This window comes from Penicillium cataractarum, assembly GCF_028827025.1.
Source record: "Penicillium cataractarum strain IBT 29864 chromosome Unknown utg000010l, whole genome shotgun sequence".
Lineage (NCBI taxonomy): Eukaryota > Fungi > Ascomycota > Eurotiomycetes > Eurotiales > Aspergillaceae > Penicillium > Penicillium cataractarum.
Window position 1 is genome coordinate 1770985 of NW_026622746.1, and position 24574 is coordinate 1795558.

The 24574-nt window shown below is 49.0% G+C and overlaps 8 protein-coding genes across 8 annotated transcripts; 4 read left to right on the plus strand and 4 right to left on the minus strand.

The window, feature by feature from the left end:
• Nucleotides 1–2: 2 nt before the first annotated feature.
• Nucleotides 3–597, minus strand: N7496_012721 (uncharacterized protein; the record flags this gene model as incomplete). Its single annotated transcript, XM_056705634.1, has 3 exons — nucleotides 3–132; nucleotides 189–311; nucleotides 383–597. 3 exons carry the CDS (start codon nucleotides 595–597, stop codon nucleotides 3–5), a joined length of 468 nt encoding a protein of 155 aa, XP_056549532.1.
• Nucleotides 598–3254: 2657 nt separating this feature from the next.
• Nucleotides 3255–3641, plus strand: N7496_012722 (uncharacterized protein; the record flags this gene model as incomplete). The annotated part of the gene is made up of 1 exon (XM_056705635.1): nucleotides 3255–3641. One exon carries the CDS (start codon nucleotides 3255–3257, stop codon nucleotides 3639–3641), a length of 387 nt encoding a protein of 128 aa, XP_056549533.1.
• A 4733-nt stretch (nucleotides 3642–8374) lies between these two features.
• On the minus strand, nucleotides 8375–11309 carry N7496_012723 (class I SAM-dependent methyltransferase; the record flags this gene model as incomplete). The annotated part of the gene is made up of 9 exons (XM_056705636.1): nucleotides 8375–8525; nucleotides 8575–8777; nucleotides 8834–8972; nucleotides 9024–10305; nucleotides 10358–10432; nucleotides 10494–10756; nucleotides 10806–10822; nucleotides 10883–11014; nucleotides 11097–11309. 9 exons carry the CDS (start codon nucleotides 11307–11309, stop codon nucleotides 8375–8377), a joined length of 2475 nt encoding a protein of 824 aa, XP_056549534.1.
• A 3505-nt stretch (nucleotides 11310–14814) lies between these two features.
• N7496_012724 (salicylate hydroxylase) lies at nucleotides 14815–15813 on the plus strand (the record flags this gene model as incomplete). The annotated part of the gene is made up of 1 exon (XM_056705637.1): nucleotides 14815–15813. The coding sequence occupies one exon, from the start codon at nucleotides 14815–14817 to the stop codon at nucleotides 15811–15813; it is 999 nt and encodes a 332-aa protein (XP_056549535.1).
• Nucleotides 15814–17874: 2061 nt separating this feature from the next.
• Nucleotides 17875–20258, plus strand: N7496_012725 (LIM domain-containing protein; the record flags this gene model as incomplete). The annotated part of the gene is made up of 3 exons (XM_056705638.1): nucleotides 17875–18187; nucleotides 18254–18292; nucleotides 18364–20258. The coding sequence occupies 3 exons, from the start codon at nucleotides 17875–17877 to the stop codon at nucleotides 20256–20258; spliced, it is 2247 nt and encodes a 748-aa protein (XP_056549536.1).
• A 555-nt stretch (nucleotides 20259–20813) lies between these two features.
• N7496_012726 (glycerophosphodiester phosphodiesterase) lies at nucleotides 20814–22033 on the minus strand (the record flags this gene model as incomplete). Its single annotated transcript, XM_056705639.1, has 4 exons — nucleotides 20814–21419; nucleotides 21480–21659; nucleotides 21722–21909; nucleotides 21961–22033. 4 exons carry the CDS (start codon nucleotides 22031–22033, stop codon nucleotides 20814–20816), a joined length of 1047 nt encoding a protein of 348 aa, XP_056549537.1.
• A 399-nt stretch (nucleotides 22034–22432) lies between these two features.
• N7496_012727 (zinc-dependent alcohol dehydrogenase family protein) lies at nucleotides 22433–23622 on the plus strand (the record flags this gene model as incomplete). Its single annotated transcript, XM_056705640.1, has 3 exons — nucleotides 22433–22571; nucleotides 22633–23079; nucleotides 23150–23622. 3 exons carry the CDS (start codon nucleotides 22433–22435, stop codon nucleotides 23620–23622), a joined length of 1059 nt encoding a protein of 352 aa, XP_056549538.1.
• Nucleotides 23623–23753: 131 nt separating this feature from the next.
• Nucleotides 23754–24266, minus strand: N7496_012728 (cupin domain-containing protein; the record flags this gene model as incomplete). The annotated part of the gene is made up of 1 exon (XM_056705641.1): nucleotides 23754–24266. The coding sequence occupies one exon, from the start codon at nucleotides 24264–24266 to the stop codon at nucleotides 23754–23756; it is 513 nt and encodes a 170-aa protein (XP_056549539.1).
• Between the last annotated feature and the right edge of the window lie 308 nt (nucleotides 24267–24574).

Sequence of the window (24574 nt, forward strand, 5' to 3'; positions counted from 1 at the left end):
CTCTATGTACAGACAGGAGTTGAGGTTGGCTTCGAAACTGCCGAGGATGGATTCGTCTGCGAACATCCATCTACAACACCAAGGAGATAATCGTCCACCGCATCGTCATAAGCAGCTCCGCAGTTTGGATCACTGGAATAGCGTTAGGTAAGTCTTCGCACAGTTAAAGCTCGCCAATGCTAACGCACCTTGCTCCTCCGCTTGCATTGTTAAAATAGGAGCAGATATCATGGGAGAAGCAGTCTTGGGTATACACATTGCCAGCTGCAGTACCACTGCATCCAGTGCCACATCGGCCATTGCAGGAATAACTGAACGGTTTGGTTCGTCCGATTAGCAGATACCAATTAAGAAGCCTTCGCACGCGGAAGCGTTGACTTACTCTCCTGATCCGGCGCTGTTGGTGCCATAATTACTTCCTACCACGCCGACAAAGGAACAGCTTTGTCCGGCACTATTGGTCCAGGTGGCTGTGGCAGTTGCGCCGACGTTTAGACAGGTGACTGATCGTTTCTTGATGGCTATTTCTGGTGTTGAAGGTATTGCCATAGCTAACAGAGGTAGCAGTGTGAGGATCGTGCTAACATTGGCTATCATCATGACAGTGCACTTGTGGTTGTTGTGTTGCTGTTGCGAGTAGTCTTATTAGAAAAGTTCCTTTTTATATATAAATTAGTTCTTCTGGTAGTCTTAAGGGCGTCTAGGACTTATATATAGCTTTATGTATTTCTTCTTTGTTACAATAATTACCCCATATATGGTAAGTCTTGTCTAGTTCATAGGTCACAGAGTAGTATTTCGACTTCTGTAGTCGTGGATTGATAGGTATTTCCATACATACAAGCAGGGATAAGCCTCGGAGAAATTCTCGGAAGAGGATCATCCATACTACTGTCCCTCTGCTTTTGTTCCCGGCATTGTCGTAGGTTGACACCATTTTCGTGGTAATCACGACTTGATTTGCCGCCACCTCTGGACCATTTTTAGGCTGTATTCCACTGATTTAGATCGCTGGGCCGTCGGATTTCCGCGAGGGACAGGCATTCGTGTACTTGGCGCCGATGAAATGGTTAATCGAAAGATTAAGGCCCTCCTCGCCCTATACTAGTCTAGCTTGCGCCATTGAACCTCCTGTCAACATGTGATACCCCGCATATAGCGTGTGCATGCGAATGCATAGGCCGTCAGAAAATCAGATAACTTTATACCTCTACATGATCTAGAATGTTGATTATTAACTATCATATCAGGTGAAAACAGCAAAGAGTTTCCTAACACTTTCGTATACCCCTATTACTATTTCAGATTTTTTTTCAGTCATTTCCTGTGACATTCTACTATATACTAAAGTTATAAATACTACATATTGCCTAGTCATGAAGAACAAGTTTAACATTATTCATACTTATTAGTAAAGTAACTAGGCTATACTACGTTAATCTGCTACTGTTTAACCCTTACATCTACTGGCTCTCTCGTAGATAGTTATCGCCCATAATCGTGGATCTTTGATCTGACACATAGCCCTGATGATCTATGATAAGATTGGTCTTCTGCTCCTACCGTACGAACGCTTCGTGTATACTACTAGGGTTTATATCAACTACCTAAATTCGATACTTCTCTTACCGCTATTCAGACTACTACTAGGCCAAGATTAGAAGCACGTTCTATGGTCGCGTTTATTTACGTATACGGCTTTTGGGAGACGGACCGAGGGTTTCTCCTATTAACGGATGGTATACTAAACTTGAAAAGGAAGAAGGGAATCCGATACATTTCAATGTGGTCCTAGACGGATTCACTACCTAAGATACCTATATAATAATACATAATTAATCGCGAAAAGCGTCCCGAGCCCCTTGGTTTTCGAGGTCCGTAGCTCATAATTCAATCTTCACATATCAACATACCGCCGCACTCTTTGTGAATTAGGTAAATAAATAATATTCAAAAACGAAGACACTTCATCAATTCAGATGTTTGTTCTGTTTGCTTTGCTGGTTATGCTTGCATATTTAGAATCGTGAGTTATGGAAGTTCTGGGTATTATAAAATAATCCTGGTATTAACGTTGTCTGTATAAACCCTGTAATTTTGTAGTATTATGTGACTAGGGTTTGAAAGAGCCTCTATGTTCTCGATATGGAAGGCCATAACGGGCGGCACTGTATACATTATCGTGAATGGACCGGGGGTGAAATGGCATGGCTATGCCGGCGCTTAAATACGGTGGTGTTTACGTCGGATATGAGGTTTGACTATAAGCAGCGACTCATACGCAAAGATGTTAATCGGTCTTCTTGCGCGTATCTAATTTTGGTTTTTAGTATGTATTTACCTTGGAATACGAGTATTCCGCTTCGCCAAGTCTAATTCTGCCTTATATCCTCCATATACGAGGCACCACTGGGCAGGGCAACTGGCTACGCCCGACAAGACCATCTCGCTAGGAGTTAGGCGAAGAGATGAATTCCGGCATGAATATAAACCCATTATTCCTAGCTATAGAATAGATCTATCCTAAATCGGAATATCCAAGCGAGATCTCAAGGCTGAATAGTAGATTTGTTACTCGGCTTAGACTCGGATGTACTTCATGCATTAGGGCCCACTGCTTATGGACCTATCACGGATAAGCAGTGCCTTGAATAATCCCTGTGACTCGTTTTTTCCGGTGCCCTGTTTATCGGGCTTTATCTTGTGGTATTTTTTTATGGGGTTTCTTAGATCTGAAGCACAAGGTTGGGGTATTTGTTACTCTATAGAGTATCGTGTGGTGGGGGACTGGGCTGTGCGTGTTGCCCTGCGGATCCACTGCCATAGCCACTTAGTGAAGATGAACCACTGACGTAGAGTGTTGAAAACGTGGAGTGAGTGGTGAGTTGTGTGCAGGTGAGTCAGTAATAGTTGATAAGAAGTTAGTTAGGTTAGTAGTTACCCAGCTATGAGTAAGTAAGGAATAGTTGTCCTCCATTCTCTAAGTGGGGTCTGCAGCTATACGAGGCGCCGAGGTGAGGCTCACTTTTGTCTTGGTAGACCACGATTCGAAAGATCGGATGAGATATAAACATGATACCGTGAAGAATAACTATATAAGGACCCTTCTACTACTTACGATCCTTCATCTCAACATCAACTCATCATTATTATCTCATCTGATCCTGTCTACACGGTATCTATATCCACCCATCTCTAGCTCTTTACGAGCTTGAATACCTTTAACTACATCCCTTATTTTTACTCTATCAACAATGTGGGAATTCCTCAAATCCCCTTCCCGCCGCCGCCGCGAAGCCCGCGAACGCCTACAGGAACAACACGTCAAGGACATGGCCATCCAAAAAGCCACCCAAGAGCGCTACGAGCGCGAAGCTAAAGCCGCCGCTGCTGCTGCCCCTGCTACTGCCCCTGTTACCCCAGCTTATAAACCTTACTATCCCCCGTCGACGACTACAAAGTCGACCCGGACTTCGCGTGGATCCGGCTACTCGGGTGGAGGCTCTTATGGGGGTGGGTATGTAGGCGATTCGGGGGGCTCTTATGGAGGTAGCGGATGTGATAGTGGGGGTTCGAGTTCCGGGTCTTCCGGCGGAGATGGCGGCGGTGGTGGTGGAGGTGGCGGCGATGGTGGGTGCTGAATCTAGTTGGTTGCGAGTGTGTTTTTTGTGAGTTGGACTGTGATTGTGCTCGAGTGTGTTCGTTTTTGGTTATATCCATTAGTTAGTACTTGAATTACGTTAAATTTGATGAATGGTGATGTATCAGAGTTGAGATGTAGTATTCTTAGTGGTAAGAATCACTTACCAATGTAGTAATGTTATAGACATTCAGTATGTTATATCTTGGCCGTACTACTTATTATAAAACTTACTGAAGTGACTCACTTAGAAGCTTTATAACTAATACCAATATATGCTTACGTAAATACTTCCTACGGCCATTTGATACGATTTATATAGGAGACTGGAAATATTGAAAGACAATCGTAAATTCTAGAGTTATAACATAACATATTGCATACACTTCACCATCCTAGACGATATCCCCCTTCGCCCTACTTTCAATAACCGGAACATGCTCCGCCTGGTACGGATCAACCTTGGTATGCTCAAACTGGCGAGCAGGAATCTTCTGCTCAAACAAAATATCCAGCTCACTATAACTTCTCCCCTTCGGCTCGGGCAGTCTGAAAAACGTCCAAACAAAACACAAAAAGCATGTTCCCATCCAAAAGAAGCCCGCCTTTGCGCCCCAATCCCACGCCGTAGATGTCAATTGATAGTTGATAAGCACATTCGTAACCAGTCCGGCGATGTTGTAAAAGTTTCGCGCAATCACGATCGTCTTGGCTCGTAGTCTTGTCGAGGACATCTCTGCGACGAGGGAGTAGCAGACCGGACCAACGGTGGAGTCGTATACGAAGGCGAAAACGAGAATCATAGAGCCAATGGCCCATGAAACGGATTTGTTGCTTTTAGGTGCGATTCCGAGCATGCCCACAATGAAAAGAATTACGCACATCGTCGCTGTTCCGATGAGATAGATCTTTCGTCGACCCACGAATGTCATGACCCACCATGATAGCAGAGTTCCGACTGCTGCGATGGCATATACACCCATTGACATGTCGAATGCGTCCGTGGTGGGAAGGCCAGCTTGTTCGTAGAATGTCGTTGAGTAGCCGATAAATACGGACCCACAGATACTTTGGGCTACCCAAGCAGCAGTGCAGATTTCGGTTCGACGGAGATCCACGCCCTTGAAACAGTCGAGGTAGCTGGTTCCCGAGGAAATCTCTTGTTCGAGTTGGTTGGTGTGTTCCATCATCGCAATGGTTTTGTCAGCGTCAAATTCTGGATCGTTCTTCGTTGTGAGTCTCAACAGTGATTGTTTGGCTTCTTCAATTCGACCCTTGCGGACTAGCCACCATGGTGACTCGGGAGCGAAGTATACACCGACGATCAGGAGGGGTGGCCACATCCACTGGATTCCGAAGGGAATACGATAGGCGTCGGACGTGGTATTGTTGACCATTCCACGAAGCACTCCAGAGGCGATGAAGTGACCAATAACCCAGCAGAGGTTGTTGTATGTCGTCAGGTATGCTCGCAGGCCAACAGGGCACACTTCGGATGCATACGCAGTGGTGATTGTTTGGAAGACACCCCATGGCAGACCACAAAGGATCTCGCCAATCAAAAGCATTTTGATATCCACAGCGAAGAAAGTGATAAAAATAAATCCGGTGATCATAACCAAAGCCCCGAGAATGGTCTTGCGATAACCAATGCGCTCCGAAATAAGACCAGTCAAGAAAAGACCAATAATTTCACCGACAGCAGCACCATCGGATAAACCGGACCGCCATGGAGCTGAGATGTTATATTTCCCAGTTGCCGGATCCAGGACGCCATATTTCTTGCTGAATGTCGGCAGTGCATAAAAGTTGGCCAACAGAAGAGTGTCGTAGCCTTCCATCACCAGGGCTGTCGAGAGAACGATAGACCATAGCGCAGCTTTCGGGTATAGCTTCAGCGCTCGACGGAGTGTCATCTGCTTTTCCAGATTGGCGCCTTCTTTGGCTTCATTGATCAAGCCGTTAAGCTCGGATTTGTGCGCATTGGTGTGGTGGATGATAGGCTCCTCGTGGGCAGTGCCCAAAGAACCCTGTCGCAGTTCATCCTGGTGCTCGACAGTCTCCGACATGATGAACACTGATTGAGAAATACTCGGTAGGCAGTATTTCTTTCTCGACACATACGAAATCCATCTTCGAAACAACTCGCGATAGCTTGAGTCTTATATGTCTGGTCTCTAGAATTCAAATGCTTTGCCAGAAAAAAATACCTAGAACTTGCTGTAAGGCCCAGAAGACACTACATCGTGCTCATACATTGAAATGGCGACATCATATCGCAGCCGGCGAATCGCGGAGCTCTAAAAATCATTTATCCGGAGCTCTCAAATCGCGCTATCAACTTTACTTAGCCTAGACACGGAATTCACCAAGTACTATCTCCATTCTAGAATTAATCGAGTCATGAATCGATGGTCAGTACCTAGTACCTAGTAAGCCTCGGCTCCACCAAAGCTTGAAATTCTTATCTTGCGCGATGGCTGTGGCTGATTGCGAATCGGGCTTCCGCATTGATGACATGCTGTCTAAGTATCGACGAAGCTTAGCCTTGAGCTTAGTCTCGGTGAGAGTTCCCGACATAGTTTAGTTAGTCGCTGTGGGTCTGGGAGGTCGTGGTGGTTTTTGTGGTGACTTTTAGGGCTCATACCACATAACAGGCAACAATTAGAATTCAGCCATGTGAATGTATCCTGAAGGGCTTGGCACTTGAATGTGCATACTTTTCTAGTATATTAAGGGCGATATTACGGCGAAATTCAACATGAATTAGGATGAGTCTTACCAAGCACACCATCCTTAGCGCAAATGTGACGCGTGGGGGCGGGTCTACCGTTGCCGATGTGCTTTCTGGCCAAGACCATGCCTCATGCAACAGTAAAGAGTACGTTTGGCAAAGGGACAATAAACTGACCTCGGGCTATTTATTCATCCGCGTATTGGAGTTTGTAACTTGGTGTATAGAAAGTTGTGGGTCGCTCGCGTCAAAATTCCCACCCCCAAACTCCTTACCCCAGGTTTTGCCGCCGATCGTGGCTACATAGTACGTTTATATCATCAAGGGTCGTATATTGCACTTGCATATTCTTCTTGACTTGGTATGGTAGTCCTAAGATATTGAATGAGATCTAATTTCCGAGTCTGTGAGCCGAGTGCTCAATTCTCTCCGCTCAAACCCAATTTTCCAAGGCAGAAAGTCCGGCAGAATTCATATAACCTAGAGAAGATAGAAGACAAGAGAAAAGACAAGAGAAAAGACAAGAGAAAAGACAAGAGAAAAGACAAGAGAAAAGACAAGAGAAAAGACAAGGAAGGGGATAGTTATATCGGTACTACAGTCATAGCGTCGCGCTGGCCTAAAGAAGAAGGCATCAGGGCAAAGTCGATAAACTGACCAATTATGGGTTTTGAGCAACTGGCGTTCATCGTCCGCCCCACTAGCAGTGAACGGGATAAACATGGACTTCTACAGTAAGCTTCCTGTCGGACAAATGCCATTTTTGGTGGCTCGCCGTCCCCAGTCAAGGCTGATAACTGTAAGCACCTCGGTACCCGGAAATGGTGGTCAATCCACTATCGAAGATAAAACAGTCACAGGCAGGGGCAGGTAATCATAGGGGATGACGCGATACCTGGCTTTATCACGAACACGGACAATATCCCCTTAAATGGCCGGTGGTATAGATAACGCGGTGATCAAATCATTCCATTACTACATACCGCTCTAATCCCTCTCTTTCATACCTTAGCCTTGCCGCTATACTATACTGTGCTCGAACCACTCGAATCCTACATTCAACAAACCCGAGCCCAGGACCACGACGCCCAGGTTCGATTCAAATGGAACAAGAATGATGTTGCTATTTGGGATAACTGCTCTACATGGCATACTGCCACTTATGTTTATAGCGAGGCACGAACTGGAGATCGTGTGTGTGTAGTTTGGGGGAGAGTCCTTATTATGATCCTCGGTCGAAATCGAGGAGGTAGGCGTTGGCGGAGGAAAAGTAGTAGTTGCCTTAATGACACCAGGGTAAATTCATATCGAGTGGTTATTTCTAGGGCAATACTAGATATCTGTACCATTGAGGTTTTACTTTCTGTAAACCATGGAGATGCTAGTTGGAAGGTCAAAGTTATATCGGCGGGAAAGGGCTTCTGTCCTCGATCTACTGGCTTTATCTAACTCCTTGATCAGATTAGTACATCTTCTATTTGACTTACTATTTTTGTTTGAATATGAATGGCTAGATACAGTGTCTTTCCACTTCTGTTCCATCTATTTTCTAGGCTTTCAAATGCAAAGAGCTTTTCCACAAGTCTATGCCTTGGCAGTTGGGAATGCCACATTCAAGTCAACTATGTTTTCACAGCATAACTAGCTGTATATATACCCTCCATACATAATGACACAGTCCGACTTTATTAACCCTCCTCATAAAGGCATCGATAACCCTCCCTCCAGGGTACACAACGCAAAACAGAAACAAGAGATAAATCATCATTCAAAAATAATTTTTGTAAGCAACCCCACCACCATCCGGGGAAATTTGTACTCCATACACCCCGAAAAATAATAATATGTGTCATAAGAATAAAAGCCAATCGGCAAATCCAAAACTCAACGGGAAATCATGTAACCACGTTAGACGGCCAGAGAGCAAGCGCAAGCACAAGAATAGGATAGGGTAACACGCTGTGAGAAAGGAAAAAGGGCTAAGGTATCATCTAAGTTTCTTAAATTTGCAGGTCTTCCACGCTGCTGGATCGCTTGGCTGATCCAACTGCGGCATCGCCGAGGGAGAGGACGGAGATGCTGCGGTCGTTCTTGGGGCGGGCGATGTCTTCGGTCTTGGTGCAGATCCAGGTTGAGGCATACATGTTGACACTGGCTGATGTTAGAGGAAATCTTTGTCGGGAGAATAGATGGAACTTACCGGTCAATACATGTTCCGGGGAAACGGGCTCCAACTCGGCGGGGTGAGAAGCCGTTCTCCTCAAAGTGCTTGATGTACCAGGGGTCGATGCTGGCAGAGCGGAGCAGGATACGGCCACCCTTCTTCAGAGCAGTGTTGAACCGGCGGGCTTGTGCGGGTGCGGCATCTCCCTCGGGGTCGAACCAGTCCATGGAGTCCATGACCTAGGAAATAGATGAGTTATGATGTGGATGAACATTTTGGGGGCGGAACTACTTACCACAGCGATGGTCAATGTGCCCGGGGTGATACGGTTAATCACCTCGTTAATCTCATCGGTGTGAATTCGGAGACCATCAAAGGCACCGGGGGTGGACAGCTTGACGTGGGCTTGAGGGGAGAGATACGTGGGGTGGCAGCTGTAATTTGTTAGCGTAATTGTCCAGAAAACTATGCGAGTCCCAACTTACCGGCGTGAGAACCTGCCCTGCATACACAGGTAGTAGAAGTAGTTGTCGTTGCTGATCAGAGTATCGTTGACGACAGGGTCCAGAGTGTTCACCACGTATTCCCAGATAGATTGGCCACTGATATCCTTGCCCTGCTTCATATCCGTCGTCAAACCGTTGCGGCGGAAATAGTCATCAACAATCATGTTGCGCTGGTTGCGAGGCACACCAGCCGCCTTCCAGGCAAACCACTCGGTACTGACAATGGCCCAGTTCAGGGGCTTGCTGAGCAAGACCCGACGAATGCGAGGCCAAATCTCCCGCTGCTCAGCCAGAGTCTGTGCCGAACACATCTTCTCCACCTCGCCCTGAAGTCCGAACATGTTGAACAGGTAGCGCACCATGCGGATTGCGTGGCGCGAGCCACCAGTCTCGTACAGACCACGACCAGACTTGGAGGTGAAGATGTGAGTGTGCTCCGCCCAGTACTGGAAGGCTTGGCTGGACAAATGAGGGCTGAGCTTGGAGATGAGCAGCTCGCGGAATTCCGGGTGCTTGCCCTCACCAAAGATCTTCCACATGTCACGGTGGCCCAGAGCGATGTAGCTGGCCACCTTGAGCTCCAGGAGGTGGTTCTGGTTGGGGTTCAGGTCGACGGCGTGGACTCGACGAGGGTTCTTTTGCAGGTAATCCAGGATGTTGTCACCGGCGCTGGTAATAGCGAGAATCACATCATCGGGGCCGATGTTGAGCAGGCGGTGGTCGACACGGGGGTCTTCCCAGGTGAAGGCGTAGATGTATTCATTCTGGAATTGGGTGTGCTTGGGGAGCATGTCATTGTAGTGGATGCGGTAGTGGTGGTTTTGGTAGAAGGAGGAGGGAAGGGGCAGGTTGGCGCTCAGGTTGATCACAGCCGATTCATATGCCTTGGAACGGACCTCGGTCGTGCTTTTCTCAACAGCCTTGTCCATCTCCTTTTGGTGGTTCGCGGGGAGGAGGTAGGGAGACTCGGTGAAGGAAGCATCGAGCTTCTCGATAGCGGCCTGGCTCGATGGCGTGGAGGCGATCTCCTTGGGGCAACCCACGAAGATGTAGTAAGGAATACCACCGAGAGCATAGTTGCGTTCACTGGCGGAGATCACGGTACCAAACTTGTACTCCAGGTAGTCACGACGAGCGGCTTCCAAGCTCACACGGTCAAAGTCAAACCACGCACGCCAGAAGACACGACCGAGCCAGTTGACATGGCGGTTAAAGGCGCCACCAGTGTAGTTGCGGCAGGAGACGTCGACAATGCTCTGGACTGTACAAAAGTTAGTATCCCGAAAGATCCATAGTTCCGCAGGTAAGCTTACCGTAGAAATCGCAAACACCCAGCAAGCCAGTAGCCTTGAGGCGGGAGGTCAACGAGTCAACAACGCTGTAGTAGTCTAGCGGAATAAAGGTGTCAGAATGGTCATCCAAGCATCTCCCGGGGTTTTCTCTGCTTACCAGGAATCATAGACAAGCTGTAGCTCATAGTGATCAAGTCCGCGCAATCGGTAGTCGCACCATCAGCAGCATTGGGGTCAATCTGCCTCTCGGGAAGACGGAACGAGCGAGCATCCTGACACAGAACGGTGACATTCTTCCAGCCAAGGCGTTCGAAGCGCTGACGAGCGACATCACAGAGCGAGGGGGAGAGATCGACGAGGTAGACTTGATCGAAGAACTTGTCGACGGGGAGGAAAGCGGACATGGCCTCGATGTTGTATCTGCGGGGGTTAGTTGAATCCAGTATACACGCGTGTCTGCTGCACATACCCAGTGCCACCACCAACCTGTGAACAATTGTCAGTTCTTGTCTTTTTCTCGAGTTTTCCCATCATTCTGTCACTTACATCAACCCAGACTGCCTTGCCCGCCTTGATCTCCTTGTTCTCGACCTTGTACTTCAACTGCGCGGCAACCAGACCGAGCATATCCTCACGACCATGGAGAAGACGACGGCGGGTAGCATCGTAGACAGTTGCCTGGTCATAGTGTCAGCTCTCTGCAATCGTGATGTTCGAAGCTCATTCCCCCGCGGGCATCAAAATGCAGACTCCCACATACCTGAGTCTTGTAGAAGCTCTCCAGCGCACCCTGCTGGCCCTCCACACTCTTATCGTGAGGCTTCAGGAAATTCGCCCAGATGAACTTCACATACGTGAGGGGGCCATGATCCATATCCACCTTGACCTGTTGAAAAGAAACGAGGAGGACGAGAGCAACGAGGGCAAAGACCAAAAAGGCCGCGCCGGCGATGTAAATGTGCAGCCAATCCATGACGGTGCCTGTGTGTGAGGGGGAGGGAGATGGGAGGAAGGGGAGGAGAGAGAGAGAGAGAGAGAGAGGAATAAGGATTAGGAGAGTCGGCGGGGGGAGAGGAGAGCACGAGGGGAAGCAATTCATATAGGTGAGAGGATGAGAAGGCGACTGGCACGAGGCCGCAGAGGGGCATGCATCACGGACATCCTATCAGCAGGACACATGGGTGGGGAGCCATTGATAAGGCCGGAATCGGAGATGGAAGGAACTGAGGACGAGTGAAGGAATAGGGTTTGGGTGGTGGAGTGATGGGGGGAAGGAGGTAGCGGGTACTTGGAGGAGGTCCTAGAATAGATTAGTATAGTAAGTTAGGATAGTCACTTACTATAGTCGTAGTCTTAATATTCAGGACTTGTACTAAAAGAGTTTCAACGGATCGCCCTTTGCCCCCAATCGAGATCGACAGCATCCCGAATTCATCCACATACAACAAAGATATCCACAGGATATCCACCCAGGATAGAGTATCCCATGGAGTATCCCGGCGGTCATCGGGGCCATGCTAATTATCAGCATACACTAATACTGTCCCGTTACTACAGTACTCTGAAGCAAACTTAAGTGTAGATAATTACTGAATCAACTTTAAGCGCAATTAGCTTCGACCTGCGTTAGTGCCGATGGCCGAGCCACTCACAGTTCGGCCCGTCGGCATGTGCTGAACGTGTCCGAGTAGACTCGTAGTCTACTCAGAGTGGTTCCTGGCCGTACGTGCCCGCCCGTGGGGGCTTTGATCCTCTCTGATTGGCGCAACCACCAGCAAGCTTCCGGGGCCGACGGGCGCCAATCAGCTGGTCGATCGCCGGCACATTGGGGCTTCCCCGGATTTAATGGGTTAAGTATGGAGCAGATAAATATTATACCGTTTAACGAGGAACATATTGCTACAGAATACGGCTAGCAATCCTCCGATATTATTCCTATCAACGATATTACTACTATGGTCCTGTCCCATCCTTCGTGGAAACGAAGATCATTTCCACTCCATGTACACATCTCCCAACTAAATATGTAGAGTAAAGAGTAAAGATCTGAGGCAGTAGGTTCCGACAAAGTAAATTCGGGAAAACAACAGCACATGTCGCCACGTTGTTTTCGCCTGGCTCGGCTAAAGTAATAAGAATCCAATACCCCTGATTGGATGAGCTGATCTCAGTCACTCACGCCTTCACGCTTGGGCACTAGGCTCATGACTAGATACACGGACTAAACAGTATCTCTACCACTAGATTAGCCTTCTACTTCACCGCTTAAAGGAAACTGCGACACCGTTCTCACATCAAAATGCATTTTCTTGCTAAGTACGAGGGGCTCAGACACATCTCTACTTACTTCTTAAAGTCGAATCATGTGAGATCTTATCTATAGATTGATATGACCCCTGGTCCTTGCGCGTATGCAGAAAAGGCACAGATCACCGAGATCACCTACAGTACAACCGACCTTCACCTGACACTGGCTCTCCCCTTCGCTCTGCTTTACTTATGCACAGACCACTATCGTGCATACAACCGTCGTGTCATATAACGAACTTGCTCCTCCTCAGTTACAACGGTGGAAACGAATCGGAGACAAAGATATTCATACTGTGAGTAGATTAGGTGGGATTAGATCGTCGACTTGAGTTGAATTCGCGCATACGGTTTTCAAGCCTAAGCCAGGAATTACAAGGATTAGTACTATAGTCTGGGATTACTGCTACAACTTAGAAGTGGTTTTCGTTCTTTTGTACTATAGCGCAAATAATAAAACACTACCTACCTCCTTCTGTGTGATCAATACCGGCCACAAATATATTCTGTATCAATATACCTGCATACCACAATTGCCTAACTCGTGTGTGGCTGCTATGCATGATCCATGTATTTCCGCCCTCCACGTCATCCCGCTAGGACCAAAATTAAAGTGGCATCACTCGTCCTCATGCGGACAACACCAAACGAGCAAAAAATCAATGATTGATCAGTGATCATGGTCCCAGAGGGGGTCGAACCCTCGACTTTGGCGTTATTAGCACCACACTCTAACCAACTGAGTTATGGAACCCCAATTGATGGAATGGCGGAGCAGTAGTGGGGTCTTTATTCGGGTGTGTTTCGGTAAAAGGGCATCTCGCCATCTTGCATGTCCAAGGAGTATTATATACGAGTTTAAGGACTGTAGATGGCTACCTGTAGGGATCGAGAACTTGTATAGAACTTTTTCTGTAATATATGATACTTTTCTTCCATGTCCTCAGCATTCTAGTCCAGAGATGTGTGTGGGGATGACGTCAATTTCGACCGGGTCCACTAAAAGGATGACGCTAGCCGGTGCCAAGGCCACAATGGAGCCGAAACGGAAAATGTCGCATCTATTCCGGTGCACCCACTTGGTGCATACGTTTTAGCACCCACACATCAATTGGGGTTCCATAACTCAGTTGGTTAGAGTGTGGTGCTAATAACGCCAAAGTCGAGGGTTCGACCCCCTCTGGGACCATTTCCTTTTTGCTTTTTGTTCTTCCTAGCTACTCGGGATGTTCATTTTTGGCTCTAGAAAAATGATACAGGCTGTGCGGAATGGGCTTGCGTAGTAGAAGCAGCATGACTTGGTATATTTGTGTTTGCACCTTGATTTCATAACTAGAGTAAAACCTAGTTTGTTCTTCCAAAATGTAAGCCTCGATTTATTTTGCCTTCAAGCTTAAAGTCTTCTAAGCAGTTGACATTGGAAAGAAGTTAAAAAATTGGGTGAGGTGCATCCGAATCGTCTCGAATACTCTCGTGTACAGTATGTGAATGCATGGGTGCGCTCGCCACACGAGTGCGGAGAATTAATGCCTATTAGACATGCAATACCATACTCCATAAACCGATAGATGTCTTTCTTAAATCCGGTAGTCATACCCTGCCTTTACTTGTCTACTACGTACAGAGAAGTGTGAAGCGTAACGTAAGGCACCCCCTCCTTCCTATTCGAAGGCTTGCCCAGTGCTTTCTCCTTCATAATGCCAAATATTTGCCAACCTTCCATCAACCAGACCAAATGGCCTAGTTGGTTAGCGGTTCCATAACTCAGTTGGTTAGAGTGTGGTGCTAATAACGCCAAAGTCGAGGGTTCGACCCCCTCTGGGACCACTTCTTTTTGCTTTTTTCAGGATGAACTCATCTTTGGATTTCTTTTTTTTTGGTGCCTTGAGTTAAGCAAGATGTCTTAATTTGGAATTTATAATTTGTAGCATTTTTAAAAAGATCTTTGAACTTAAATTTTTACTTTCAATTGGCCGTTAAAATTCATGGTTTGTACAATGTTAGGTGTCGTGTTGGGGGACTGGTGGCCAAGATATATTTTTGACCCGTTTCACTAGGTTTAAGATATCCCTTCATGCCACAATATTATTATATATGTCAAAAAACTTGTATACTGGACCCGAAAGAAGGAAATGTGACCATACAATACATCGAGGGGCTCTACAGATATCATGGGTGAGGCAGAGTCACATACAGGCTTCGGTTATCTACGAATTAAGAGAGCCGACCTTGTGGACGTACATCTGGAAGGAGCTCGGGCTGCCTCCATTCCAATCCGTTTTAATACGAGAGTCATTCGTATGGAAGAACGGGATGAATCCGCTAAAGTCAAGTTTTCAGACGGAACAGAAGACACTGCGGATATGATATTTGGTTGTGATGGTATTCATTCTTACGTCCGCTCGGCCCTTTTTGACCCTCAACCGGCCCCGAAGTATTCGGGCATCGCGACTCTGATGTCGACGGTGCCTGTATCGGAATTGTCTCTGGAAACAAGAAGTCAGATTATTGGCATTGAAGCCACAGTCTTAACAGGTGGAGTTTTAAAATTTACTCCATGTACTGCAGCGGAGGACGAAATATTCTGGGGGATATCACGTCAAGTTGCGCTGCCTAACTCGGACGGGGGTCATTTAGGATGGCAAGTGCATGGAGAAAGTGAAACAGAGGCTTTGAAGTCCAGTCTGCTCGAAAATTTACATGAATCCAGGGGGGCATGGGGAGATGCTATGAGAGAGGTTATCCAAAAGAGCCCTACGTTGGAGTTTTATCCAATACACCGACTGCCAATTAGGAAGCCTTGGTTCAACGGACGGTGTCATCTTCTTGGAGATGCCGCTCATCCAATGCCACCACACGCTAGTCAAGGCGTCTTGATGGGAATGGAGGATGCTTTTCTACTGTCTCGTCTTTTGGAAGATCCACATCGCCCACTTGACGAAGTTTACGAGAAATTTGAGGAAATTCGACGACCTCGAGTTAATGAGATCTACGCACATGCTGCATGGCATACAACCCTTCGAAAGAGATCAAGCGCCCTGAATTTGCGGGAAAAGGAGCTCAACATTGCCATGTCGATGTCGCTTTCTTGGGCGTTAGGCCAGGATAAATGGAGGTCAAAGCAGAGCTACGACATTGACGGGGTGGAAATAACGCCCACGGCTCACTAATTAAGTTAAAGAATGATTTTGAGAAAGCTAAATCCATCATACCAATGCTTCCCGGTGATGGAATTTCCACAAACATGCGTATTTCTAGAGTCGGTCACTAGGAGGGGGGTCCTGATTCCTCGACACAACCAGCCTTGACGTCCTCAAGATGCTATATTTAAAAGGATATGCGCTTTTGAGTGTTACTGAAGATAGACGTGCGCGGTTACGCTCGATAATGTATCGTAGCGGGTCACTCCCTTCTTATAAGAAAGGGAGGGTGTTTAGAATCGTAGGTGTTCGATGTGACGGGCTTGACAGAAACCAGGCCAATTCAGGCAGAAACCAGGGATCATGTACAAGGAGCAGATTTCTCACTGCCAACGGACATACCCTAGTCTATCTAGTATTGGCTTGTCAATGTTTCAAGGAGGATATTCACGAATCAGGCTTGCTCACGTGTTGACTCTACCTCTAGACGATGTCAAGCACTCGCTGACCCCCAAGAAATCAACACCAACGCGACTTGATAAGCCTGCATGCAGTCAGCCGGGGCGTTAGGTACGCGAGTCATTTGGATGGCTAGAATCGGAAAAGCATGCAGGAACAGGCTTAGTTCGCTCGATAGGCCATCGGTTAGTTACTCTTTATCGCCACAAGCAGTGCAAGCACGAGCTGAAGAGTCTCCCGAACTTCCTGGAAGGGAATGGGGGCGGGGCTCGAGAGATACAAATCCATAAAGATTTACTTTGTACAGTATAGAGTAACTTGGGGGCCAGTGACCCCATTCTGCATGGACCATCTGGATCGGATAGACCCCATAGGCCCCATGGCCCCCGCGTGTGATTGTGATTGTGATGGGCGTCTATATTAGTATTTGAGGGTTGTCGTGGTGATCAGATCATTATAGGGAATCCATACTACAATAATGTTTGTGTTGATTATGTATTTTTCTGTATTCTTATGCTATTTCCTGTGTATATAATAGTACACGAGTAGTACACTCTCTAGGTATCGTATTCTTCCAGTCACGGGTGTTTCCTTACATCAGCACGAAACTCGATCGGATCGGAGAAGATTTGCCCCGCCGATTCGTTGGTTTGGCAGCTCTTGACAAGTTGAATGCATCAGAGACCCTCGATGATTGGAGCGCAACATTATGGCCCAGGCACCAGCTCAATGCCCAGTGGGACCGAGAGTGACAACCTTCGAGCCCAGAGCGAGTCAGCGTCCAAGAATCAAAAAGGGTCCCTGGCCAGTCGCGACTCGCGACAAGAAAAAAGCGCTCGGGCTCCACTTGAGTTGCGCCTTCACCCCCTGAAAGGCCTGATCGACACCTCCCGCCCCCCCTTGGGACGGCAGAGAAGAAGAAACAGACGAAGGGAACACCTGTTGAGGATGGAAAGGGCCCGGATGAATGCAGGAGGAGTACATCAGAGGGGAAACAAAACAACAGACAACTTCATCAGTGGTTATCGTGGAGTGGAACCAACCTTTTATCAACTCCGGGACTCCCGAAGAGAGGAAAACACTACGATTGCAGTGACCAACTACTCTGGCTGAATGCAAAGTCAAGACTCGATCCATGGTGAACTTTGTGGGCAGAAACCCCCTGAACCACAAAACCACAGACTTTGGACTTACGAATCCTCCATCCGCACTGGAGACACTACGCACTAGCGGCGTCCTACTGGGGCCCGGGCGCCTCCTGAATGGTCCTCGTGTGGATCTAGTTCGGGGGCTAACACCGTGAGATATGCCCGCGATCGACCGGTTTCCCTATGAGACTGGGGTCGGCCAGCATTATTGACTACACGGTCGACTCTGGGAGTTGGGGGGTCTTCCTTCTGGAATCATTCTATCTTCTTTCCCCCGGACCACCAACTATCCACCTCCAACTATCACTACTCCCAGAATTCAAATCCTCATTTTGTATACTCCGTACTTGGAAAAGAGCATCTCTACCCCTTCTCACATCCCCCCTCGATTGTTGAGTGCCACTCGGCGACGAGGACAGGGCATCAGCCCCTCTAGAACTCGATGACAACCCTCAGTGATCCCGACCCTCTGATTTGAACCAGAATGGCGATGGATATGGGCTTTCTGCCCACGATCAAATGCTCCAACTGTGGAAACCATGTTGAAATCTCGGCCATGGGCGACCATGTCTGCGCCCCTATTGACCATGGCATGCCTTCAACGGAGGCAATAACAACAACAATACACTCTTCTACCCCGTCAACTCTCGACCCCTCTCACATAACATCTAATGCGACAACTCCTCCTTCTCCTCCCCCGTCTGCGGGCCTGGATGCGCCAGACCAATTGACCGTGGCTATGGCTGGTAAGCCCGGTCGGCCTGCAGCACCCCCTCGCATCGATCCTACGATCGCCAGTACGTTTCCACCCTGGCGCCTTATCGAAGATCATGAACTATTGGATCACTAACCATGCAATATAGATCGCGCATTCCTCCAACCGACTGTGCCTACGCCGGCGAGTAGTGTTGGATCGCATCTACCATCCCCCTTTCAATTCACTCAGCTCCTCGATCTCCAATGCATTTATCAGTGTCCAACACCCATGTGTCTCCCGATGACGAGTCGGTACTCGATCTGGATACGGTGTTCTCCTTTCCCATGCCCGGTAGCCGGTCCCCGGCTCTCGTTGGAACGCCGTCGATGAAATATGAACCTCCAGCACGGTCACCAGCACGCCCAGCCCCGACTCCATCCCCGCGACTCGGCTTAGATCTGGTTCCGGAGAACATCCAGCTCCCACCTAGTCCCCTTCCACCCCAAACGGAGTTAGCACATGTTGGGCATAGTCGTGGTGATTCAATGGCTAGTCACAGTAGCTACCGAACCTCGCTAGCTAGCACCCGCTACGAGGGTTCAACGGCGCGATCATCAACTCATAGCTTCTCTCGGGGGCTACGCGCATTCATGGATGACACTCCACCCATGCCTCCCGCGCCCCTTCGCACACCAAACAAGGCATCGTTTTCTTCGGAGTCGAATTCAACGAATTCAAACTTGTCGACGAGTCCTTCCTCCCAGGATGGCCGTGGGGAAACCTACAGTGGATTCGATTTCGGCATTTCTCCGGCTCACACTCCTACTGGGCTGCATGATCTCCCGGAAGAACCCACACCTGATCCGATCGTAGTCGACCAAGAGCGAAAATACCTGGCCTATTCACCGAGCCTCTTGCACCCAGCTAATGCGGAAGCTGGAAGTGACGCTCCCAGGAAGGCTTCTGATGCGACGAGCGAAAGTGCTATTTCAATTACCAATTTCGCGCGTGCTTTGGGTCTGGATGATCACCATGTTGAGCAGCCAGAGGGTTCTACTTCTTCAGAATCTTCTCCGTCCGACACCCGCAGTGGAAGTTCTAGCGGAAGTTCCATGTCCAGCCTGCCGTCCGATACCAGTTTGAACCGGCATAAAATCACGGATCCTCTCAACCTAGGTCCTTTGGTGGAGGAACTGCCACCGCGAACACGACAGACTATTTTGGAGCTGCCTGGTCGCATCCGCAGTACCATGGATGAAGTGCCTCCGATTCCTGGTGTTTTCTTCAGCCCTGATTCACCAACCGATCCGGCGATCGGCCAAGGTAGTCTGTCGCTGATTGCTGAGAGGCGCGAGGAAGGGATGCGCCCGCGGCACCAACAGCCGCAACCATCACTACCGCAACCTCCCCAGCAAGATGAACTCCAAGATCCCCCTCCACTTCGCCGACCTATACAACGATCTGCGACCGAACCAATTCCTCGTCCTCCAACCCGGTCCGCAACTCGTACCAAGGGTGACTGTAAGGGTTGCGGCGAGCCCATTACCGGCAAGTCCATCTCCTCCTCGGATGGCCGTCTAACTGGACGATACCACCGCGGATGCTTTGTCTGTTTCGAATGCCACTCCCCCTTCCCATCTGCCGATTTCTACGTCCTCAACAACCGGCCCTATTGTGCCCAGCACTATCACGAGCGTAACGGGTCCCTATGTGCAACTTGCCACAACGGTATCGAGGGTCAATACCTCGAGACCGTCGAGCGCAATGGCGGTCGTCCCGAACGACGCCGTTTCCACCCGGATTGTCTTCAATGCCGGACGTGTCATGTCTTACTCAAGGGGGACTATTTCGAGTGGAATGGCGAAGTCTACTGCGAACAGGATGCTCGGCGTGCGGCTAATGCTTATTACCGTCCTCCAGGCCCTCCTGGACCCCCCGGAGCCCCCGGATCGCTGAGACCTCCAGGTCCACCTGGCCCACCTGGTCGTCGTCGACCCACGATTGGGTCTTCCCCTCTGGCTCAATCTCGCGCTTACCCTCCTCCCGCGGGATACAGACCTCCTCCCTCGCCGTCGCCGAGTAGTGGTGGTCTTCGTCCGGGTCCTCGATACCCATCTGGAGGCGCCCGACGTTTCCCTGAGCGGAGAACCACTAAGCTCATGATGATTTGAGTGAAACTGGCCGCAAAATATCTTACGACAGTCCTCAGCGACAGACTATACACCACTTCATACCCCCACTTCCTTCTCTTGTCACTCGACGTGACCCTTTTATTACCCACGAGCTTGATTTTTCTTTCCCTGCTCGGGTTCGTCGTTCGTTTTATAGATCGTTTTATACCCATGCCTTTGTGTTCGGTTTTTGCCGATGATAGCGTTGATCCTTCTTTTCTCTGCATCTGGACTGATGTTCCACTGGATCCATTCTTCATTCTATTCCCCTCATTTTTGTGGTTTGCCTTTGCGTTTTTCTGGCATTGGAATAATCATCCGCGTCGGTGTTTTCTCACCTTTTGAGTTATGGTCATGTCGCCATGTTACCAATGTATATTCTTCTCGGCTCGGTGTTTTGTTGGTGGTTTATATCATTTTAACTCCTGCTTTGTGTTTCGAACATACTTGAATGAACATAATAATGTTTCTGCAAGAATATTCAACAGTTCCATATATACAATAGGGTATTCGTTTCACTCGACTTTGTAAATGACCAAGTCACAATACTCCCCCTTATGTAGCCTTCCTCTTCTCAATCTGCACCTCAACACCAACAAGATACTTCCGCCTAATAATCCACCCAAACAACACCACAAAAGCAGCAACCAACCAAATCTGCACTCTCTGCCCAAATCTCAACTTATCAACCACCAACTCAGGATCCACCACCGTCCCATTCCCCTTCCCACTATTCTCCCCCTCCCACGCCTTACAAACCCGCCCATACAACGCCGGATCATCCGTAATAATCCCCTGCACACCATGCCGAATCCCCCACCGCATTAAATTCGGCGCATTAACCGTCCACAAAAACACTTTCCGCTGTGCGGCCCGTGCTTCCTCCAGGAAGCCCCGCCCAAACGGGCCCATTAGGATTCGCTGGTTGACGTTGAAGGATATGTTGGGGGTGTGCAGGTATTGTCGGGCGTAGCCCAGGTCGAAGCTTATTAGGGATAGTTCGTAGGTGGGCAGGTATTTGTTGCGCAGGGGGAGGTAGGCGGCGGACCAGCAGCCGAGGATTAGGCGTGTGTGCCAGGGTGGACTTGTTGGGGTGAGTGGGGGGACGGAGCTGATTGTTTGGGAGATGCGGTGCATTATTGTTTCGGGGTCGTTGGTTGTCTAGATGTGGTGTTAGTGGGGTGGAGTTGTAGTTGGAGGGGATGGGGGAAGGAGGAGTACTTTGATGTCCAGTAGAACCCAGATATGTTCTAATCCTGGTTGACGTAGATACTCGAGGATATCGAGGAGTCGGGGCATCGGCTCGTGGGGTGCTTGTAATGTGCGTAGGGTCTTCAGGTAGTCCCAGTCACAGTCGCCGATCTTTTTCTTGACTCCGTAGCACCGTTGGAGACTTGGGTCCTGGAATAGTGTTAGTAGATGATGTATATTCATGTCTGATCTGGGAAAGGCTTAGTGCTTACATGGGAAAGTACAAGGACTCCATCTCGGGAGAGATGCAGATCGATTTCGAGGGCGTGAGTACCGGCTTGGACGGCGCCTTGGACTGCTGCAAGTGTATTTTCGGGGAACTTGCCCTTGTACCCTCGATGGGAGATGATCTGGGGTAAATGTGGAGAGTCGTTTCCACTGGGGGAGTGGAGGAGAGGTACTTCACAAGGGATTAGTTGATAGTCGCTGATGGGATGAGAGGGGTACTGACCTGATGTGGAAGTTGGAGGTTTGATCGAGTGCTCCTCAAGAGGAGACTGTATTTGGGTGTGGATTTCTGCCATTGTGTAGGTTGGTGAATGAAATGATCGGATCTTCGATCAGTTGGTATCTGATTCTTTTATGTTTTTGGCCAACGGAGTTTGGCGGAGTTAGGCGGCCGGCGCGTGCGTGTCGTCGCAGCTTTTCCTGCTTGTGGGTTCAGGCCCCCGAGATAAGATTCTGGTTTCAAACTTCAGCCCTGCCACACATGAGCTCAGTAAACTAGCACTGCTAGCTATACTGATGAAGCCTTGAAGATGGAGAAGATGAAACTGGCCAACTTGGTGTTTTCGTGCCCCGCATCCAGGACTTGCTTACTCAGCCATGTCTCCAAATTTCTCCACCTCGGTGATTCTCTTGAAGGAAAGGAATGACATCACTTAATATCCCGAGTTCACAGCTTCACAGAAACTACGAATATCATGTCAATTCAACAGTGGGTGACTCCCCTCGAGGGCCTGGATAGTCTCCGCCAGACGGAGGCACCAATGGCCTCACCGGGAGCTGGCGAGGTCCTGGTGAAGATTCATGCGGTCTCGCTGAATTATCGGGACGTGGAAGGTTCGTTAACCTATGAAATAGCAGATATTCAGAATGATCCAAAGCTAATATACATCTACAGTAACCAAGGGAGAATACAAACACCACAAATCCGCCGAGCAGAATGCCACCATCGTGCCTTGCTCAGACATGTGCGGCGTCGTCGTCCAAGTTGGTTCCAGCGTAACCCGCTGGACCGTGGGAGATCGTGTCTTGTCGACGTTCCTCCCTGAACATCAGACCGGCCAAGTCACCGAGAAGGAGTTGGCCCGTAGTATCGGTCTCCCCTTGAACGGAGTCTTGGCTACTCACCGGGTCTTCCCCGAGTACGGCATCGTCCAGGCGCCGAGTTATCTGTCGGATGAAGAGGCTTGTACCCTTCCTATTGCGGCTGTTACAGCTTGGATGTCTATTAATGGGATGAGACCGATGGGCCAGCCTGGGGGTCAGGATGAGTACGTTTTGCTCCAGGGAACGGGTGGTGTGGCGATTGCTGGGTTACAGATTGCTAAGGCTGCTGGGGCTAAGGGTGAGTTTCATGAGAAGGGGATTGATTGTGTGGTTGAGTGTTTTTGACGGTGCTGATTGGTGGCTTACAGCTATTATTATTTCTTCCTCTGATGACAAGTTGGAACAAGCCAAGCAGCTGGGCGCTGACTTTACCATCAACTACCGCACCACGCCCAACTGGGAAGAAAAAGTGATGGAATGGACCCAGAACCACGGCGCGGATATCATCCTCGAAACCGGTGGTGCTCAGACTCTGCGAAAGAGCTTTGATTGTATCGCATTCGGTGGTCTCATCGATTGTATCGGCTACGTATCCGGCAAGGTTGATGCCCAGGATGACCGGTTGAACGTCAACCTGCTCGCCCTGCGCCGGACGGTGACTCTGAAGGGAATCATCAATGGACCGAAGGATCGATTTGAAGAAATGATTCGGTTCTACGAGGCGAAGCAGATTCACCCCGTGGTTAACCGGGTATTCTCCTTTACGGAGGCGAAAGAGGCATTCCAGTTTTTGGAGAGTGGGAGCCACTTTGGGAAAGTAGTGATCAAGGTGCAGGCATAGAGGAAAAAGGAACTGTTTATATCGTATAGCGAAAAGGGACTATTCCCATTTATAATATCATCATCCTCTCGTTGCTCACTGATCATTCCCACTCGGCTCTATAATCCCCTCCCCAATCCCCAAATCCTCCTTCAACGCCTCCCCCCAACAACCAGCGGCTGACAATCTTGCAAGACAAAGGCCATCCTCGCCCACTCCGTCGCACTCGGATTCCGCCATCCATGCATCGTAGCCCTCTGCACCGCAATATCCCCTCTCTGCATCACAGTAGCCTCTCCTTCCTCAAGTACCATCTCAACAGTCCCCTCCAACACGATCCCATAATCCAGGCTCTGCGTGCGGTGGACCACGCACGGGTTGCCGGGCGCAAAGTCGACGACCCGACACACCGTGCCCTTGGGGTTGACTAGTCCCAGGTTTCCGGATTGCTGGACTTTGTCGTGGGCGGCCAGATCGGCGTCCCCGTTGAGGTTTGCGGGGAATTCGGAGGTTGTGTAGACTACGTTGAAGGCCATGTGGCTTTCATCGTAGGATTTCCATTGGCCTGGCGTCGAGGAATGGAGGACTGCTTTGCCTGCGGCGTTGTGGGTGGTGATGTGTCGGGTGATTGGGCGGAGGGGGGAGATTTGGCCTGGATTGGACATTATGGTGGTTTAGGAGAGTGAGATGGAAGAAGAGAGTGTAGTGAAGAGGTGTAAGGAAATGGAGGAGGAGAGAGGGAGATGGTAAGTGATGTTCAAATACTCTTGTGCCACGTCAGGGCGATCCTTGTTGGACCGGGCATATTGGTAAGACCGAATTCCGAGCAGCGGTGAGGAGGATGCATGATCCCAATGAAGCAGGTGGAGTAGAAGTGCGGGGAATAGCTGAGGAGTTCGAGGATCTCTCTCAGCTATCTCGTTGGATCCTTCTTGGTCTGGTTATGTGGATAATGTGGCTTATGAACTGTCTC